The sequence below is a fragment of the Bos javanicus genome, chromosome 15, assembly GCF_032452875.1.
Source record: "Bos javanicus breed banteng chromosome 15, ARS-OSU_banteng_1.0, whole genome shotgun sequence".
NCBI classification, from domain to species: domain Eukaryota; kingdom Metazoa; phylum Chordata; class Mammalia; order Artiodactyla; family Bovidae; genus Bos; species Bos javanicus.
This window is the reverse complement of record NC_083882.1, coordinates 38,557,112-38,577,744: the sequence shown is the minus strand read 5'-3', so window position 1 is coordinate 38,577,744 and position 20,633 is coordinate 38,557,112. Positions and strand designations below refer to the sequence as shown.

General features: G+C 48.4%; 1 protein-coding gene across 1 annotated transcript in view; it reads left to right on the top strand.

Moving 5' to 3' along the window:
- The window catches only part of SPON1 (spondin 1), a 309,877-nt gene extending 289,244 nt beyond the window's left edge, over positions 1–20,633 (top strand). Inside the window, exons 7-16 of the mRNA XM_061440732.1 lie at positions 4–68; positions 8,239–8,440; positions 9,389–9,529; positions 10,200–10,275; positions 11,319–11,501; positions 14,032–14,202; positions 14,289–14,456; positions 15,265–15,429; positions 17,146–17,409; positions 18,917–20,633. Of these exons, the coding sequence (XP_061296716.1) occupies positions 4–68; positions 8,239–8,440; positions 9,389–9,529; positions 10,200–10,275; positions 11,319–11,501; positions 14,032–14,202; positions 14,289–14,456; positions 15,265–15,429; positions 17,146–17,409; positions 18,917–19,080 (1,599 nt within the window). The 3' untranslated portion in view covers positions 19,081–20,633. The remainder of the gene's footprint in view (positions 1–3; positions 69–8,238; positions 8,441–9,388; positions 9,530–10,199; positions 10,276–11,318; positions 11,502–14,031; positions 14,203–14,288; positions 14,457–15,264; positions 15,430–17,145; positions 17,410–18,916) is intronic.

Here is a 20,633-nt window from a genome sequence, read left to right as displayed (position 1 = left end):
CAGAGCGATGAGGTCCTCACCGTCATCAAAGCCAAAGCTCAGTGGCCAGCCTGGCAGCCTCTCAACGTGTAAGTAGCAACGCCCTGTCCAGCCCCGGTCCTGGCCTTGTACTTGGAGCTGCCCACCTACTGGCCACCACATGCCAGTCATGTCATACAAGTCGGTACTGCCTCTTAGGTGAGGTGCACCGCCCACTGCCCATGGGTAGAGTATCAAGTATTTCCACTCCTTGGGGAATGCGGGCTTGGTATCTGTGTCCCCCATGGCTTGAACACCACAGAGTACCCAGACATTGGAGGTGTTAACACAGTTAACTACAAGACATCAGGGGGAGAATTCTGCACTGAGATATAAAATTGAGGGTCACCAAGGCGTGGGAAACGATCAACACCAAGCACATGGATGACAGAGAGAGCCGGAGAATGAGAGTCCGGGGCTTGGAACGGAGTCCCAAGGGAGCTCTAACATTGACTGCTGAGGAGGACTTGACTGCAAAGGAAGCAAAAACAGAGTAGCAAGGAGATTAGGGAAGGAAGCTCAGTATCAGGGAAACCAAGGAAAGAAAGCATTCAAGGAGACAGCGGGGAATTCCCTGATGGTCCAGTGGTTAGGACTCTACATTTTCACTGCCAAGGGCGAGGGTTCATCCTCTGGTTGGGGAACTAAGATCCTGCAAGCCTTGCAGTGTGGCCAAGCAAAAAAAAAAAAAAGAGAGAGAGAGTGACCAGCTGTGTCCAGGGTAACTAAGAGATTAAGGAAGGTTGGAGCTGCACAATGCCTATTGGATTTATCAACATCATCAGTGACCTTACTGGGAATCCTTTCTGCTGAGTAATGGGGAGAGGGGACACAGCCTGGAACAGGGTGAAATGTGACCAGAAGGTGAGGTTATGGAATCAGTGAGTGCAGACAGCTCTTCTGCGAAGTTTGCTGTGAAAGAAGAGAGACTGGGCAGGAGATCCAGGAGGATGAAAGAATCGATGGAGCCTTTTTTTTTTTTTTTTTTTAAAGATAGAGGAGACTTACTGAAAACTTGGAACAAAATATTTGGGGGCACCTTTTCACCCTTCACCCAGCCCTCAGACTTCCTGGGACCCTAGTGAAACAGGATTGATCCATGGCAAACACTGATTCCCCAAACTCCCAAAGCCTCTGCCCTCATGCTACCAGCTTGTTAAGGGAAAGGAATTTTCCTTTGGTTTTCCCATACCCCAGTCTCCCCTTTCCTCTTCCAAATCTCATTAGGAAGTCAAATTAGGAAGCCTCCATGCAGCCAAGTTTTGCTTTGCAGAAACAGCCCTGCCCCTCCTTGTGAGCCTGCTCGATTGAGGTTAATGGGATTCCAGCCTCCCTCGGGCCAGTGGAAAGCCAGGGTGACCTACTTTGTGAGGTCCTGCCCGGCAAAACTGACTTGTTTTTCAATGATCTTCATCTTTATCCCCAGGACCACTTCTCAAAGGACAGCCACGAATGAACAAATTAGCTGCTGACTTGTTTAGCTCAATAAATCAAGCTGCAGCTCCAACAGCCCAGAGCACAGGTAGAGACCGGAAAGACAAATTCTGAGCAAAACGCATGTCCTTCATGAGTTCCTCCAGTACCGGAGTAGAAAATGCCCATCTTTCCTCAAATCAGTGCTGAATTTTCACCACCCAGTTCCTCCAGTTTAATCTGTTAGGAATTACTGAATCTTTTAAAAATAATTTTTATTCCCTTTCTTATAATGTATCCTGTAAATCATCCCCTTAATTATTCCCAGCCATTCTGTTTAATTAACATGTGTTTAGTCAGGTCTGTTTGCGAGAAAAATGAGAGGTTAAATAGAGACATGGTCCTCACCCTTTCCAAAAATCATGCCTCTGGAGGGTCTGTGCTCCCTTACTCATTTCAGTCATGGTTCCCAGGGGGCCAGACGCATCTTTCTCTCAAATCAGGGCTGGAAGTTTCAGAGCCCTCCAGTCTCCTGGAGAACCTGTCCAAGACCACTAATTTCCTCAGGATTGTAAAAAAAGACTGGCTTTGAACCTGAGAAGCCAACAGTAGATCTAAATGGGCCAGATGGACCTGGAGCCCTAGATGCCTCCAGGTTATATACAGTTTTCCAAGGTAGAAACCTCACGGAAACATTTCTCCACCCACACAGAACTTCAACTTAGTGAATGACTCTGGCGCCACCTAGTGTCAAGATTGAGTTTCTGCAACTTTGAAAGCTTTGTATTGGAGATTATTTGAAATGAACAAAAGGGACAAAATGTGACTTGAGTCTCACTGATGGTTGTTGTTCAGTTGCTAAGTCTGGTCAGACTCTTTGCGACCCCATGGACTCCAGGATCCTCTGTCCTTCAGTGTCTCCTGGAGTTTGTGCAAATTCATGTCCATTGAGTTGGTGATGCTATCTATCTCATGGTCTGCCGCTCCGTTCTTTTGCCTTCAATCTTTCCTAGCATCATGGTCTTTTCCAACAAGTCAACTCTTTGCATCAGGTGGCCAAGTATCAAAGCTTCAGCAACAATCCTTCCAATGAGTATTCAAGGTTGATTTCCTTTAGGGTTGACTGGTTTGATCTCCTTGCAGTCCAAGGGACTCTCAAGAGTCTTCTCCAGCACCACAGTTCGAAACATCAATTCTTCAGCGAGAATCTAACTGATACAGATCTGTAACTTAGATTGATATAGTAAGTCTAGATTGGTATAGAAAGACCATGCTGCTGCTAAGTCGCTTTAGTCGTATCGGACTCTGTGCGACCCCATAGACGGCAGCCCACCAGGCTCCCTGTCCCTGGGATTCTCCAGGCAAGAACACTGGAGTGGGTTGCCATTTCCTTCTCCAATGCATGAAAGTGAAAAGTGAAAGTGAAGTCGCTCAGTCGTATCCGACTCCTAGCGACCCCATGGACTGCAGCCTACCAGGCCCCTCCATCCATGGGATTTTCCAGGCAAAAGTACTGGAGTGGGTTGCCATTTTGTTTTTGAAAGTTTTGTTTAGAAAAGCTGAATGAGAAGGAAATCCGCATTTACCAAGTCATAGTATAATGCCCAGAGAAGGCAGTGGCACCCCACTCCAGTACTCTTGCCTGGAAAATCCCATGGATGGAGGAGCCTGGTAGGCTGCAGTCCATGGGGTCGCTAAGAGTCAGACACGACTGAGCGACTTCACTTTCACTTTTCATTTTCATGCATTGGAGAAGGAAATGGCAACCCACTCCAGTGTTCTTGCCTGGAGAATCCCAGGGACAGGGGAGCCTGGTGGGCTGCCATCTTTGGGGTCACACAGAGTCGGAGATGACTGAAGCGACTTAGCAGCAGTATAATGCCAGTCATGATGATAAGCAGTTTCCTCACTAAAAGCCCTGGGGTGGGTCTGAGGATGCTCCCATTTTGCAGATTAGTAACTGCAAAGGGAGGTGAAGTCAAAGCTGCTGCCACATCCAGCGGTTTCTTCCAGTCCCCTTTCCCCCCGCCCCCACACCACGCTGCCTCTCTGAATGTAAAAAGACAAAACATATCTCCATGCCTTCATTGTGTTTTCATTTTTCTGGTATGAATTATCCGTTTATAACTTTCTTACCTATTAGAATCGTCATGTTTTGTTTTCACAGATTTAGACTAGCTCTGTAGGTACTATGCTCATGCTTAGTGGCTCAGTCCTGTCTGACTCTTTGTGACCCCATAGACTGTAGCCCACCAGGCTCCTCTGTCCATGGAATTCTCCAGGCAAGAATATGGAGTGGGTTGCCATTCCCCTCTCCAGGGGACCTTCCCGACCCAGGGATCAAACCTACATCTCCTGCATTGGCAGGCAGATTCTTTACCACTGCACCACCTGGGAACTCTGTTTGTACTATAGACATTAATATTTGTCAGTCACACTAGAGGGAGACATTTTTTTGCCAGCACATCATTCTTCCGTTCTATTTCAACATTGTTCTTTCCATTATGCAGATATTTTTGGTTGGTATATTATTCAATTAGTTACTTTTGTGACTGCTTTTATAGTTTCAAAGCTGAAAAAATTAATGTTTCTCTAACAGATCAGAACACTTGACTTCTTTCCTATGATCTGGTTGTTTTCTACTTAACTCTGAGGTTTTGCTGTTTGGGGGAATTTGATGTGTGTGATATAAAATGTGACTCCTATATATTTTTAAACTGCAATTAAGTTACTCCAACCCCACTTGCTGCATGATCTGTCCTCTCCCTCAGTTGTTTATGAGTCCTTATCTAAAGTTTCTGGACTCTTCACTCTGGGCCACTGATTTATATTTCTGTTTTTCTATTTTACATTTAGATTTCATTTATTTATTTTTGGCTGCACTGTGTCTTTGTCGCCGCACGCAGGCTTTCTCTGTGTGCCGTGTGCAGGCTTCTCACCATGGTGGCTTCTCTTGTTACGGAGAACAGGCTCTCGGGTCCGCGGGCTCTAGTTGTGGCACACAGGCATGAGGAATCTTCCCGGACCAGGGATCGAACTTGTGCCCCTTACACTGGCAGGCAGATTCTTAACCACTGGACCACCAGGGAAGTCCATCTTATCCTGAGTATTACACCATTTTAATTATCATGCTTTATAATATATTCTGATACATAGTATGGCCAGGACAACTCTCTTTCCCAGAAAAGTGATAAAAATGTAAATCCCAGATAGAAAAAATAAGATCAAATTAACAAAACACTATGTATGGGAAGACATGGAATATAAAAAAAGATGAATAAGAATTTTTATTATGAATTAAAGAATTCCAATCATATCTAGCATTTTCTAAAGAAAACTCACATATATTTTTATCATTTCCTTATTTTAAACAGCATTTTTAATTATAAAAGTAATAAATACTTTGAGGTAACTTTAAAATTAGATCTGAAGGCCAAAGCAAGTGCAAGAGCTCTATATTCATTTCCTAGATTAACTCATTTATTTCAAAAAGCATTTGAGGAGAACCTACTGCATGCCGAGTTCTAGACCAGGCCCTGGGGTACAGCTGTGAACAGGACAAAAATCGCCCTTCCTCTTTTGGAACCTACCAGAACAGAGAGAAAGAAGAAACTCCAAGAGTGAGTTCAATATGCTCTGGGAAGGTGCACCTAAGCAATTTGAGGGGGAGACAGGAAACATTTCCTCCAGAGTATGTCACGTAAGCAAGATGCAACTGAAGGTATTAGAAAACCATCCCCAGACTTTTAGACATTCAAATTTACCATATTACTCAATTACCACATGACCGGGTGTTTTGTGCAGGGATTGGTTGCCCCAGAACTTCCTATCCCTTGAAACTTACCAAGGTCTGGAGGATACCTCACTCAGGTTACAGATCTGGCCCAAATGCACTAGCAGAAAATGATTTGTATACACCTTGTACAACACAGAAGGTTCTCAGATGGTTACATCCTTCAGCTGGGTAGAGTATCAGGGTGGTGGGTCAGGCGAGGTTTGGTTTATGTTGGTTTGGTTTCTCCAGCTCTGGATCTCTGGGCAGAGCCACTTTGGTCCTCTTGGGCTGCCATGATGTAGCGTCATCCACGGGGTGCAGGATAGGAAAGACTCGCCTGAGCCACAGGCACACGCTCAGGGAGATGGGAAGGTAACAGGTGTAGTGGTCGGTCCGAGGAGCCTTCCTCTGAGGCACTGCTGGACTCCCGAGGGCTCGAGATCCAAGCAGTCCCGCTCTGCCCACGTGCCCATGCTCTCTGCCAGGCAGACCCCAGACACGTCCTGTTAATCCCTAAGTGAGCAATACCACAGCTCCCCAGGCTGCAATTCTTGTAGATACCAAGTCTTTAAAGAAGCTGCTCAAAGCTATGACCTACATGCCAGAAAATGCACACATGGGAAAAGGAAACGAGGTCCCGCAATTTGTGCCTAACTAAATAGCAGACTATGTCAGTGGGGCCTTCAGCAGTCTTTAAAGGCTTCCTGACATAGCATCTCCTTTGAGGTGGCAGGTGGGTGATGTCACATGAGGAAACCAAGGCTGGAAGAGTGAGTGAGCTAACCTAATAAGTAGCAGAGCTCATCATCACACGTCCACCTGTTCAGCTGGCCCACTGGACACCTGGCACTGGGATTCCTGCCCACCGGGCTCCTAGTCTAGTGGGGGCGAGCAAACAGTGAGGATGGGATCACAGCCAAAGGGCACAGCTGAGACCTACACAGAGAGCGTGGAAATGCAGACCAAGGGCACCGGCCTCAGTGCAGGGGATCAGAACAGCTCCCGGAAGAGGTGACTCAGAACCTCAGGCTTGGAAGATGAGCAGACCGGTGAGTCTCAAATTCGAGGCATATTAGAATCATTGAGAGGATTATTAAAACAAAATGCTGGGTCCTACCCTCCCCCATCCCCAGAGTCTCTAAGTAAATCTGGGGTGACGCCCAATTATTTGCATTTCCAACAACTTCCAACACCAACGCTGCTGGTCCCAGACCACACTCTGAGGAGGAGGTCCACCTCCTCAGAGCTCCACCGAAGAGGAGCTTTCCTAGCGGAGACGAGGGCACGTGGGACCTGATGCCAAAGCCAGGCTCAGGCCAGGCTCTTCCTCCACTCAGGTGCCTCCCCTCCACCTAGACTGCCATCAGGCTAGAATGTGAGGTGCATCCAGGAAGGCTTCCCTCGCCTGGCCTCTATTTTCTGATCTCCATCTGACCCTTCGATGCTGCTTCACTCAGTAACATTTTGCCAGGTGCCAGGCACTGGGCTAAGGATCGGATGTGAGTTTTCACTAAACACTCACAATAACCCTTTGGGGTAGATGATAGAGGGAATCCCCATTCTACAGATTGGGACACTGAGGCACAGAAAGGTTTGGTCATTTCAAGGATGCACAGCTCTAAGAGGTGGCGTGGGGTGTGCACCCAGGTTTCCCACCTGCTCTGCTCGTGGTCTGATCCCATCCGGCCTGCCCAAGGGACCCAGTTCCACCAAGCCCAGCCAGGCCTGGAGTCATCGCTTTCAGGGGCCAGGTGAGAGCAGCCAGAAACAGCTGGTCCCAAACAGAGCAGCAGAGGGACGCCCCAAACAGCTGCCAGCCAGACCGAATAGACGAGCTGGTCCCCAGCCAAGGATTCCCCACAATCAGCAGCCTAGGAGGTGAGGGAGAGTCAGGAAGAGCTGCCTTCACACTGTGGCCTCACCAGCTGCGTCTTTGAGCTCATTAACTTCTGTGTGCTTTCTTTTCTACAAAATGAGATAATAAATTCCAACCCCACAGGAGTGTCATGAGGGGAAAATAGTGTAGCTGTGCCACCAAGTGTGCGCTGAGTGAGCACAGCTCTCCCACCATGCTTCTTGGTCTCATCCAGCTCTGGCCACTCCTAGGACCCCTTCTTGGGAACATGAAGGGATGGTGTTTGAAGAACTGCCTCTCATAGCTTGGGGGTCATCAGCCAAAGGTCTTTGGCTCTATCACTGGGTCCTTGCTCACCCACTGGAGGAAACGGCCTGGGGACCAGCTGTGAGGTGATGGGTGAGCTCTGGTGCCAGGGCAGCACTCTGCTCTAAGCAGCCTCTGGAGGGCAATGAGGCAGCAGGCTGGGGAGATGTCCCCCTGATGGCACAATGTAGCTCTAGAGAGTTAAAGTGGGGGAACTTAGAAATTGAAGATGAAAAGAATATGGACCTCGAACTGAGATTGACTTAGGTCTCCGTTCTCCCACTTTGCGACTTTGGACAGGTCACATAACAAAACCCTCTGAGCCTCAGCTTTCCCATCCATAGGTTGGAGTCAACAGTCCTTACCCCAGGTGTGCTCTGAGGCATCACTGAGAATGTATAAGGAAAGGCTTGGGGCACCACATGCAGTTTTTATCTGTCACGTTCATCTCACATCCAGTGCAGCTGGGTGCACACCCAGCTTACAGAACTTGTTCATTCGTTTATTCAGTAACATCGGTTGAGCATCTACACTGTGCCAGGCCCTGGAAATAAAGCCAGAAAGACAGAATCCCTGCTATCCCAGAGCTTATACTCCAGAAAGGAATGACAGTCAATAAACAGTTAAATAAGAAAATAAACAAGTAGTTAAGTGCTGAAGACACTTTAAAACTGGATAGGGCGGTAGCATATGGCTCCCTCCAAGCATGGCCAATGGATGGGCTCGGAGAGAGAAACCAGCCATGGCCAAAGATGGAGACCAAGAATCCCCCTTCTCTCTCTCTCATCCTTTAGCCATTGTCTGCCCAGATGTCCCTCGGAGCATGCACTCCCAGGGCCCCAAAAGTGACGGTCTCCGTATTTGTTTCTAGGAGAGCAGCACCCTCGGCTGAATTTTCAGTGGACAGGACGCGCCACTTGATGTCCTTCCTGACCATGATGGGCCCCAGCCCCGACTGGAACGTGGGCCTGTCCGCAGAGGATCTGTGCACCAAAGAGTGCGGCTGGGTCCAGAAGGTGGTGCAGGACCTGATTCCCTGGGACGCGGGCACCGACAGCGGGGTGACCTATGAGGTGTGTGCGTGCCTGCAGTGGCAAGTGACAGACCTCCCTGCCAGGGCCTGTTCTGGGGGCCCTGGCCTCAGGGGTGAGGCTGGCTCAGGCTCTGAGCCAGATGAACTCACAGTCCAGCAGGGGAGCCCCGCAGGGTCCCATCATCATGTACTCACAAGCTGTGTGACTCAGGCTCTGGGAAGTGCCTGTCCAGATGGTTAGGAGAGCACAGGGAGGGGGTCTGCTAAAGAGAGGTTCAGAGATAAGCAAAGGAATGGCAGGCAAAAGGCACAGAGGCTGAGAGAGAGAGAGAAGGGGAACAGAAGGAAGATGATGTTCATCAAGCCGGACCATATTCCCAAGGCTTCCAGACGGCCAGCCTAAGGAGTTTGGATTCTCCCGTGTTGTCAATATTTTTCAGATACGGCCAGCATACCAACTGCATCAAAATCTGGAGCCATCAGAAAACTAGGGGTAGAACAATCTAGAACAGATGTTGGTAAACTGTGGTTTGGAACCAAACCTGGAGCTTTGGAATCCGGCCTCACACATTTTGATCCCATGTTGTCTGGGGCTGCTTTCTCACTACAGATTTGACTCATTGCAACAGACACAGCATGGGCCATGAAGCCTGAAATATTTACCACCTGACCCTCTGCGGATAAACATTCACGGATGCCTGGTCTAGTAGGAAGAACTCTGGATTCAGGCCAACCTGGTTCAGCTGTATCCTAGCTGGAAATGGCTCTCTGAAACTTGGCATCTTCATCTGGGATTAGTCCTACTGTGTACACAGGAGAATTTGAAAGTATAGATCCACAAATGTCCATGCATAACACTTGGCATGAACCAAATTCTATAAATATAAATATCAGTTGTACTTGTTAAGTTCCTGTCAAGGTTTTTGTTCTGATCATATATCAAATTGTTAATTTCCCACTCTGTATCTGTGTATTTTTTCCATTGCAGTCACCCAACAAGCCCACAATTCCCCAGGAGAAAATCCGACCCCTGACCAGTCTGGACCATCCTCAGAGTCCTTTTTATGATCCAGAGGGTGGATCCATCACTCAAGTAGCCAGAGTTGTCATCGAGAGAATCGCCCGGAAGGTACTGGGTTACAGCTCACCCTGGCACAGACCCCTCCCATCAGGAGACTGGACCCCTTTCTGCTCTAGAATCATGGGGTCCCTGGTATACTTAGGATGTGGTATTCCGGGGCCTCTTAGAGTTTCTAGACACAAATTATCCCTACGATATAAATAAGCAAAATGAACATGGAGGAATGATGTGATGCTCAACCAAATGATTTACTCCAGGTAACTAGGCTTCATGGTAAGTGCCATAATCAATTACTAATGTCTGCCATGGGCTTCCCTGGTGGATCAGTCGGTAAATCATCTGCCTGCAATGCGGAAGGCATGGGTTCAATCCTTGGTTAGAGAAGATTCCCCTGGAGGAGGGCATGGCAACCCATTCCAGTGTTTTTTGCCTGGAGAATCCCCACGGACAGAGGAGCCTGGCAGGCTATAGTTCAAAGGGTTGCAGAGTCAGACACGACTGAGCGACTAAGCACAGCACACAGCCACGGGTCAGGAGTGGGAAGTTGTGGCTTTACTGCCATTTCTTCTTTCAGTCAGATTGTAAAAGTTGGCCCACAACTCTGCCACGGCCTAGGGTTTATGCACAGGGTGGGCATTCAATTTTATATCCTCCCTCATCTTCCTCCCATACAGTCCACTCTCTAATGAGGGCCCTCCAACTAAAATTCCTTTTGCAGGGGGAACAGTGCAATATTGTGCCCGACAATGTCGACGATATTGTAGCAGACCTGGCTCCAGAAGAGAAAGATGAAGGTAAGCTGCCTTCCTTTATTGCAGGTGGCAACATACATTGGGAATAAAAGATAAACTATCTTTGGGGAAAGCAATTTGCTAACATGTTTAAAAAGCCACAGAAAAACCCTTTGACTTGATGATCCCTGTTTTAAGAAAGATTTTTGCTTGGGAGATAATCGAAGTAAGGCTAAGGCTAGGCACAAAGTATCAGGGAAATGGTGAAGGCTTGACACTGGAATATGTATTCAACACTATCAGGCCTTTAAAGTGTCATGTAAATGGCATCCGCATTGGCTTCATGGGACTCAGATGACTCTCCACTATGATTCTCACACTAGCCTGTGAGGCAGGAGTGGGTCCAATCACTTCCGCAGCAAGGGAAGTCAGCCAGACCCTAGAGTCAGGAGGCAGTGGCACAGCCCTGGCTTCAGCTTAGAGTATCTCACAGCATCTGGAGCTGAACGAGCTGGGCTCTCCTCCCCGGGCGCTGGGCGAGAAGCCCACCTTGCTGCATTTCCTCAACTGTAAGATGGGGATAATAACTGTAAGATGGGGATAACTGTAAGCCTGCCTCCTAGGGAGTTGTGGTCCTTACCACAACTGACGGGACGGATAAAGTTCTTAGAATGATGCTGGCACACAGTAAGTGCTCAGTGAACACTGACGATCCTTAATCTCATCATTACACTGTGTGTGGGATCCTGGGAAGGTGAGCAACAACACAGAAAAAGCCTACGCTTCCCCAAATTGCCCCATGATATGCCTGCATCCGTGTGGAAACGCTGTCTGCTGAAGTGAGGGCTGGTGTTTGGGTGTTGAGGAGAAGGGACAGTAGGAGAATCTTTCCTTACTATGAGGTTACTTCGATTTGTATTAGTGGGATGCCAAAGTATCATTTTTGAAGGGAAGTGAATGGCTGCTTGCATCGCAGGAGTACCCCGCCTCCCTAAGGCTGGTCAGCCAGCGGGGATTTTCTTGTCCCCATGTGAACTTGTCCAGGGGGAGGGCCAGTCACAGCTCCCATAGGCTCCCAGGGAAAACATCTCACATACTCTTCCCAGATGACACCCCTGAAACCTGCATCTACTCCAACTGGTCCCCGTGGTCCGCCTGCAGCTCCTCCACCTGCGACAAAGGCAAGAGGATGCGGCAGCGCATGCTGAAGGCACAGCTGGACCTCAGCGTCCCCTGCCCCGACACCCAGGACTTCCAGCCCTGCATGGGCCCCGGCTGCAGCGACGAAGGTGAGGAGGCACCCCCACCAGCAGCTGGCTGAGAGCAGTTCAGGAAGGGGGGGTCCTACCTGGCCATGCCGGCCTCTCCCACCTGGTCTGGCAGTGCCCGCAATGGGCACTATGACCCTGACTAGACTGTCAGTGGGGACTGCCTGCCCAGGGCGACCCTCATCTCCAACAGTATCTTGAGGGCTGTGAACACAGATGTATCATGACATCAAAAGAATTCTTGAGATTGACTGACCACCCCCAGCCATGCAAGAAAACAGATACAAGTTATTGAAGAGCTAGTAAACATGACAAATTACAGGAGGCAAGCTGCCTATTTCTGGGCCTTACCTCCAATTTCTTTTAAGAAGCAGGTGAACAGGTTGGCCAAGACTGAACCTAGATCCTTGCCCTAATTCTGTTATCCATGCACAGCCTGCCTCAGCCCAGGTCAGAGCCCTCACTTCCTTGCGTCAGAGCCTTTGGACTGATCGCAGCAGTTCTTTCCTTGTAACTGGTCAAAGGTCAGGCATTAAAAAGTCAGGCTTGAACCACACACCTGCACCACCCATGTCATGCTGGCTGAAGCTACACGTGCTGATTGCTGTGCAAAGGCCAGCTGCCCACCTTCCAAGGTACAATCCTCTCTCTGCCTGAACAGATCTGTACTCTGTGCTCTGATCTTAAGTGTCTCAGAGGCGCAACAAGGCAGTAAGAAGGAATGGGTAGGCTGGGCTGGTTTATAGAAGGAAGAAAACCACTTCCAAGCTGAGGATAACTGAAGAGACCTTACTGCCCCCTGGTGGGTCATTCACTTTCTGGCTCTTCCTAGGGCACGGTCTTAAACAAGCTCTCCTGGATACACTGCACAGTGACTTACGGCTGTCTGTGCCCAGGAGTGAACCCTGCATGCACAGGCAGGGTGCAAGTTGTGACAGCCCTAGCAATGCTGGAGGCACTTTCTCATTCTTGGGGTTGAGATGGTGGGGATGGGTGTACAGTCTGAGGCTTACACTGGGAGCTGAGGTCTTTAACCATTGCCTCCAGAGGGGAGGAATTCCAGTGGCTCCCAGGTGGTAACAATAGTTCTGAAAACGGCTGGGTTATGCCGTTGTTATTTGGTGGTATACAGCAGCAAATTTACCAACGATTTTTAGTTATACAGTTGAGTGGTGTTACACACACACACACACACACACACACACAGAATTATGCAAACATCACCACCCTCCATCTCCAGAACTCTTTCCATCTCACAAAACAAACTCTAGACCTATTAAACACTAACTCTCCAGTCCCCTGATCCCCAGCCCCATGGCAACCATCATTCTGCTTTTAAAGAACTGAAAATTCTAGGTATCTCATATAAGTGGAATCATACAGTATGTCTTTTTTTTGACTGACTTCATTCAGCATAATGTCCTTAGGTTCATCCTTGTTGAAGGACATGTCAGAATTTCCCTGGGTCTAATATGGGTTCCAGCTGTCTTCCACCAGCACTGTCCAGCAACACTGTCCATAGGTTCGGTAACAACACATAGCCTTGACTCCTGTGTACATGTGACTGTGGATGTGTGCAAGCTGGCCTCATGCTGAGATTTCCATCCTTCTTTCTAGCTTCATCTCCCAGTGCCACACACAACACACTCCAGACAGGTTGTTGCAAGAGCTAGTCCCTTCACCTTAAATACCGATATTCTCCACCCAACCAAAGTGCCCTCCTGTGTAAAATCCACCCCAGAATTCCAAGGAGCTTCTCCCCTTCCAATTCCCTGGGCTTACATCTGCTGTCATATTTTCAATACCTAGAATTATTGCCAGTTTATGTGCCCAACTCTCTTTCTGGAGAAGATTAAAATCCATACTATACACATCTTTTTAACCTCAGTCACCACATACCACTATGCTATGCTAAGTCACTTCAGTCGTGTCCGACTCTGTGTGACCCCGTAGACGGCAGCCCACCAGGCTCCCCCGTCCCTGGGATTCTCCAGGCAAGAACACTGGAGTGGGTTGCCATTTCCTTCTCCAATGCATGAAAGTGAAAAGTAAAAGTGAAGTCGCTCAGTCGTGTCCGACTCTTAGCGACCCCATGGACTGCAGCCTACCAGGCTCCTCCATCCATGGGATTTTCCAGGTAGGAGTACTGGAGTGGGGTGCCATTGCCTTCTCCGACATACCACTAAGCAGCCAGTAAATTTTAATTGACGTGAGTAAATGGATGGATGGATGACTTCATATCCCTCATCCTTTTTTAGAACTAAACATGCATATATCACTCTCTCATCCATCCAAACGTCTTTCAAATATATTGTCGAGTGAAGGAGTAATCCCCAGTGCTCCATGCACCTGGAGAAAGACATTTCCTTTAAAGAACAATTCCTGGTTTAAAAATATGTGCCCTTTACGTTGGCTTCCGTCCTCAGTTGCCCAAATCCCCCTGCATGCCAGCTGACCGTATAGATTTCTGCCCTTGGGGGAGCTCGCTCGGTCAGTGGCGCGAGTCCCAGCAGCGTGCCGCCACGGCTGCAGTGTCCGCTCCGTGTTGCAGACGGCTCCACGTGCACCATGTCCGAGTGGATCACCTGGTCGCCCTGCAGCATCTCCTGCGGCACCGGCACGCGGTCCCGGGAGAGGTACGTGAAGCAGTTCCCAGAGGACGGCTCCGTGTGCACGCTGCCCACCGAGGAGACAGAGAAGTGCACGGTCAACGAAGAGTGCTGTGAGTGGGGCGCCGGGGTGGGACGTGCGGGGGCTCAGAGGCTGAGGCTGCCGACACGCCGCCGCCAACACCACCGGACTCCCCAGCTCCCAGCAGCTGCCTGACGACCGAGTGGGGCGAGTGGGACGAGTGCAGCGCCACCTGCGGGATGGGCATGAAGAAGCGGCACCGCATGGTCAAGATGAGCCCCGCGGACGGCTCCATGTGCAAGGCTGAAACATCTCAGGCAGAGAAGTGCATGATGCCCGAGTGCCGTGAGTGGGCGTGGGGGCAGGGGCGCTGGGACAGAGGATGGAGGCCCTCAGCACGGGTATTACTGTCGAGGCTGCGCAGGTGCAGGGGGAAATACGGGCCCCCTTCCTGGCAGGGCACTTCCCCTGTAAGATGAAAGCTATGGGTGTGTGGACATCATCCAGACCCAGAGAGTGACCTCCTTTGAAGGAGCAATGCTGAGGTGGCAAGCTGGTGGCCTCTAGATAGCATTCACCTGTAACTGTGTTTTTTATGACCCCAGAGTATCTTTTCCAGGGGGTATACATGTAGGCAGGTTGTACATTCCCCTTCTTGTTCTATTGGACTTGCCTGTGGCCCCATAAAGCAATACATCTGCTCTACACACAAATGTCATAGGCCCACACATCACTACAGAGATGCACACATGCACCCAAGTACATTCTAGGGATTTCAGTGCCCAAGTGTCCAAAACCACATCATTGAGCCCATCTTTTAGCACATGGTTCTTGGGGCATGTGGAATGTTTCTGTCTCTAGTAAGACCCTATTTAGACCCTCAGGGTGTTTCAAGTGGGGAAGTGTGTATTCGTATAACAGAGCCACATTATGAGCTCCAGCTGGGCCAGGGGAAATGCAGGAGAATGACAAGAATAGTTAGTGATTTGCTGAGCCACTCCTGGCTCCATAAAGGTCACTTGGGTTATCTAAACCCACTGGTCAATTTCAATTTACTCAAGGGGCCTGAGTGGGGGACAAAGGGTAGGGGGGAACCAGATCAAAGAAACCAAAGGGAGCCTGTTCTCAGTGGCAAACCTGGCTCTTGGTCTAGACACCATCCCATGCTTGCTATCCCTGTGGTCTGAGTGGAGCGACTGCAGCGTGACCTGTGGGAAGGGCATGCGGACCCGCCAGCGGATGCTCAAGTCTCTAGCCGAACTCGGGGACTGTAATGAGGAGCTGGAGCAGGTGGAGAAGTGCATGCTGCCTGAATGCCGTAAGTCCTGGCGCTCCTGGGAGCCACCTCTCCTCCTCTTAACCAGGCCTGCACGCTGCTCATATTGCTAGGTCCTGCAGTATGACTGCTGGTTGGAGAATCCCACTACTGTCTGTGAGATACCCAAACTGCTGTTAAGTCTAAACAGGAGACTTAGATGGAAAACAGCACAGGTTCAATAAAACTTAATTTTGTAGTTCCCCACTCACCCCGTCTCCCCCAGTTTAGAGGCTAGTCTGACCCATGGGTTTTCCAATTTTTTAATTCTATTCCTCCCCACCTGTGACCGTTTTATTTACCCATGACCAGAAGGTGGACATTAACCAGTGGTTCCCTGATATGAAGACAGGCCAGCAAGTAGAGCCCTCAAAAGCCCCATACCCACCCTCATCCACTCTCAAATCTCTATGACCAGCTGAATTTATTATCTAAGAAGAGAGCCCATTTTTCTGGTTAGTCTTCCCAGAGAACTTCTCTTCAGGTGGTGGAGAGTCAGACTCGTTTGCTAGGATCTGTTTTTCTGGCTTCCTCTGAAATGCACTTGCAGCCTCTGTGCTTCCTCTCCCTTGCAATTACTCAGGCTGCCTGCCTAGAGGCAGATCCCAGCTCTGTCCCTTACTGGCTATATAAATCTCAGCACATTATTTAGCAACCCTCTCCCTCATCCGCTCTGAGAATTAAACCATATAACTAGTACAAAGTGCTGAGCCCACCAAGGAAGTGTGAGCCTCCACAGCTCATCGGAGCTGGGGCTCTGGAATCTTGTGAGACGCTATTACCAACTTAAACAAAACTCTATATCCACAGGGCCCAGTGAATGGAGGGAGAAGAAAAAGAACATTTATGGAACACTCACTGTGGGCCAGGAACTGGGCTGAGAGTATTATTACTTCACTCAATTCTCACAACCTAATAAGAAAAATATTGTTATCCCTATGTTGTAGATGGGAAAGCTACCAGAGCTCCCACAGGGAGAGAAGGGCAGACCATGAACAAAATGAGTTCTTCCTAGATCCAGCCAGCCTGGCCCCCACTTTGCAGAGACAGTGCAATTTGGAATCAACTGCCTCCCCAGAAGACATCCTGAGAATCACTCAGAGGTGTTAGCTTTCCTCCATGTGTGTGAGATGCTGGCTTAATGAGAATTGGCTGGATCTGTTATCATGATAAGCCATGACACCACTTGCTCCTTCCCTACTGAATTTTCTGTCTCTGACTCCTGTGTTTTGACGATCACCCAGGATGATGTGAGAACAAGAGACGCTGTCTGGCTCTTACTGCAAGTCACAGTGTCCTTAGGATTAGTCCACAGGGGTAAATGGCACAGTGAGCTGTGCCTTCCGTCAGGGAATCAGGGTCCTTGGCTGTGGAAAGCTGGTGTGTGCCACCCGAGGCTAATCTGACAACATTCTAGAAGCTTAGAAGCAAAAGGCTCTGAGCTAATCTTTAAAGTCCCTCCAAAAGCCTTTTCAAATCATAAAGGGGGCACAGTATGTGGGTTTCAGTTGGGGCACAAATTCTGCATCCACTGCTTACCAACCATGTGGACTGGATAGTCAGTCTGTCCCCTGGAGCCTCAGTTTCTTCCATAAAAATGGGGTAACAGTACCTGCTTTGCATTTTCCAGAGGCTTGTGTTGAGATGTTAAAGAACAGTTAAGTATATAGATCTTGTTTCAGACGTGAGATACACTCATGCCCATCTGTGTCTTGCCAGCCATTGACTGTGAGCTCACGGAGTGGTCCCAGTGGTCGGAATGTAACAAGTCATGTGGGAAAGGACACATGATTCGAACCCGCATGATCCAAATGGAGCCTCAGTTTGGAGGCGCACCCTGCCCAGAGACTGTACAGCGGAAAAAGTGCCGCATCCGGAAATGCCTCCGAAATCCATCCATCCAGAACCTGCGCTGGAGGGAGGCCCGAGAGAGCCGGAGGAGTGAACAGCTGAGGGAGGAGTCGGACGGGGACCAGTTTCCAGGTACTGCCCCCAAGTATGGGCTGGCGTTCAGGGAGATGTCAAAGCAGTATGGGTCTTGTAGGAGTCTGCTAGTAAAAGAAGGGTGTTTCTAGGGAGCAGGCATTGTTACTGCAAAGGCATGGAGATACCCAAGAACAAGATACGTTCAAATGGTAAGTGGGCTCTAGAAGAACACACAGTATTCTGTGTGGGGAGGCAGGAAACCAGGCTGCAGACAGAGGACAGGGACCAGAACAGGAAAGGTCTACTGGCTGCTGAGGACTTGATCCTGCAGGTGAAGGTTTCAAGTAACAGACTGACTTTAACAGGCCTGTGTTGAGTGGTCTGGAGGTGGCAAAAACGGAAGCACGAAGACTGGTTTAAATTTTCTCTGTAGACAAGGAGAAAGCTTATGTGTCCCCCTCCTTCACTATAACTTAAGGAGTTCCAAAACTAAAAAAAAAAATCCCACTTAGGGCTTCACTGCTGAATAAGCTGGTCCCAGCCAAGAGCGCAATATCAGCAAAACAATGAAACAATAGCTGGGAATAGCTTTTTGTCTAATATCATTTCCATAGTCTAATATAAATATAAAATCAATAGCAAGTAGTAAGTCATTAGCAAAACAAAAAAGTTGAGAAATGTGCATTAAAATGACATATGACATAACATCTATTTAGAATGCATTCCAGTATCAAATGACAAACTTCAACAATGCAAAGACTGTAATCATCTTCACACCAACCTAATATACATAGTGCTTTTTTTTTTTTTTTTTAATTAAGATCTAACCTAATCTTGGGGGTCAGGGAAGTTTTCTTTGAGAAAGGCAAGTCTATTTACATGGGAAAATAATTAATTATACCTGAGTTTACTTGATACTGGGGAAGCTAAGTATTTGGGACAGCAAAGCACTAGAGGAAGTGGTTACTTGCTCCTTGGCTGGTTGCTGCATTAATGAGCCACTACAAAACAAATGAAATTCACAGGATTCTGTAGGGTAGTTACTTGGATTGACTTAGCTGGATGACTCCTGCGGGGTTTAGCTTAGGCTTATTTGAGTGGCTGCTGTCAGGTGGTGGCTCAGGTAGGGCTGGCAAGTCTAGAATGGTCTCGCCTGTGTTTCTGGGGCCTCTCTCCACGTGGTCTCCCCAGCAGATAGCCACACTTGCTTACACAGTGGTGGAAAAGGTTCCCAAGGGCTTTTTTTCAAGCCATGCTTGCTCTTGTCCCATTGGCCAAAAGCAAGTCATACAGCCAAACCCAGATTCTAGGGGTGGAGGAGGAGACTCTGCTCCTTGATGGGGAAGAGCTGCAAAGTATTAATGGACCATTTTTATAGTCAATCAGCTATGAGCTAACATATGTGATAAGAACTCTAATAACTTAATGAGAACTCAACAAAGTATTACATACAGAGCAGAGAAGTCCAGACAACTACTTAGGTTTGACAGTTGTTTACTAGAGTTCAGTCTCCTGTTCTTCCCGCCATGTCTGTTGGCCTAATCAGGCCTTCTCACGCTTTCAGGCTGCAGGATGCGCCCTTGGACAGCCTGGTCAGAATGCACCAAACTGTGCGGAGGAGGGATCCAGGAACGCTACATGACTGTGAAGAAGAGGTTCAAAAGCTCCCAGTTTACCAGCTGCAAAGACAAGAAGGAGATCAGAGCGTGCAACGTCCATCCATGTTAACCAGGGTACACGTGTCCCAGGGCTGCACTCTAGACCCCCAGAGGCACCAATGGCTGGATCGTTTGTTTGCTTGTTTAAGGCAGTTTAAATTGTGTACACTAGTTTTCATTTCTGCAGGGGGGTCCGCCCAGTAGTCCTGTGGATGCTACGGCCACCCTTCTGTACACTTCTTGGTGGGCACAGACTGGGGGTGGGGGCATGGGGCTCCCTCATCCTTAGCCGGCCCTCCTCCAGCACAAGTGAGTAGTGCCAGTCACCTGTGCTGAACAGAACGTGTCCCTCTCAAGCATCCACCTGGGCGGCAGGAGAGAGACCCTGGCTTCCCCAACATGGAGAGGCAGCTGTGCCCGCAGCTGACCCTGTGCATCGGTGCCAGGGCGCAGCAGCAGGGAGACTTTCCTGATTGGGTGGGAATGAGAGCAGAGTCCCCTCATTCTTGCCTGTGGCCTGCTTGCTCTTGCAGCAAACTACTGTTTGCTTGTCTCTTCTCATTTAGTGGAACTTTAGGGTCCCTTGTTGAGTCTCCTCAGTCATCAACAGTTCTTGGGGAAACAGCTGGCAAACATGAAGAGAAGCACTGATGTTGGGTGGCTTTTCTTCTTTCACTGAGAAATTCTGAATCCAGTATCTCAACCCCTGATACTCCAAAGGAAAAAAATGATGGCTGCTTTTTAAAAAAAATATAACCAGTTCTTACACCTGAGGTAAAACATACTGAGTCTAGAAATTATTATTCCCTTCTTTTGGGTTTTTTTTGGATATAATTCTCTTAGGAAGCCAGCCTTAGGAACCTTGTGATCCTAGATCCTTACTAGAACCACAGCAGCAAAATTGGCCTCTAGAGCAGTCCCAGGCTTGAGTTTTTTTAAACCTTCCAACACAGACTTTTAAATCAGCAAACCAGTTTCTAACAAGAAAACCTTTTTTTCAGTTATGCAAACATTCTGCCAAGTTTGTCTGCAGTCCACCAAGCCATTCCTTCAACAAAAATACTCTCTTAGAACTTGAAAGGGTTTTTATAGTCATAAAATTTTATATGATTAGAGAGAAAAAGTGTTTCAGAGACCAAGACAAATCCAGGGAGAAAGGAATGTCACAGAATCAAGTTAGCAGAAAAATCTGGTGGGAAGTCAAACGTACATACATCAGCCCTCCGCACCAAGGGTCTGGTCCTCTGACACCACCACAGGGAGGGTCATGGTTTTCCGTTCCCTTCCACACACAAGCACACCAAATTCAGGGAGACTGACTACCAAGGATTAGTGTAAAAGGACGTTTTACCAACTTGAGTCCATCAGCAGTTTCTACTCACTCATTTACTGTTAAAATCACTGTTCTGCTCTTGTTGCAGGCCTTCTTTATCGTGCTTAATCCAAATATGTACCATGGATGAGATGCATACAATGCTTTGAATACACTACTTTAAGAATTTGCATTGAATACTTCAGGATATTCCAAACACAACATTATATATATATATATGCTACAGCCTTGAATCTGTACTGTTTTAACTACGAGAGAGACTATTCAATAAAAATCTCATTGGGTCTGTC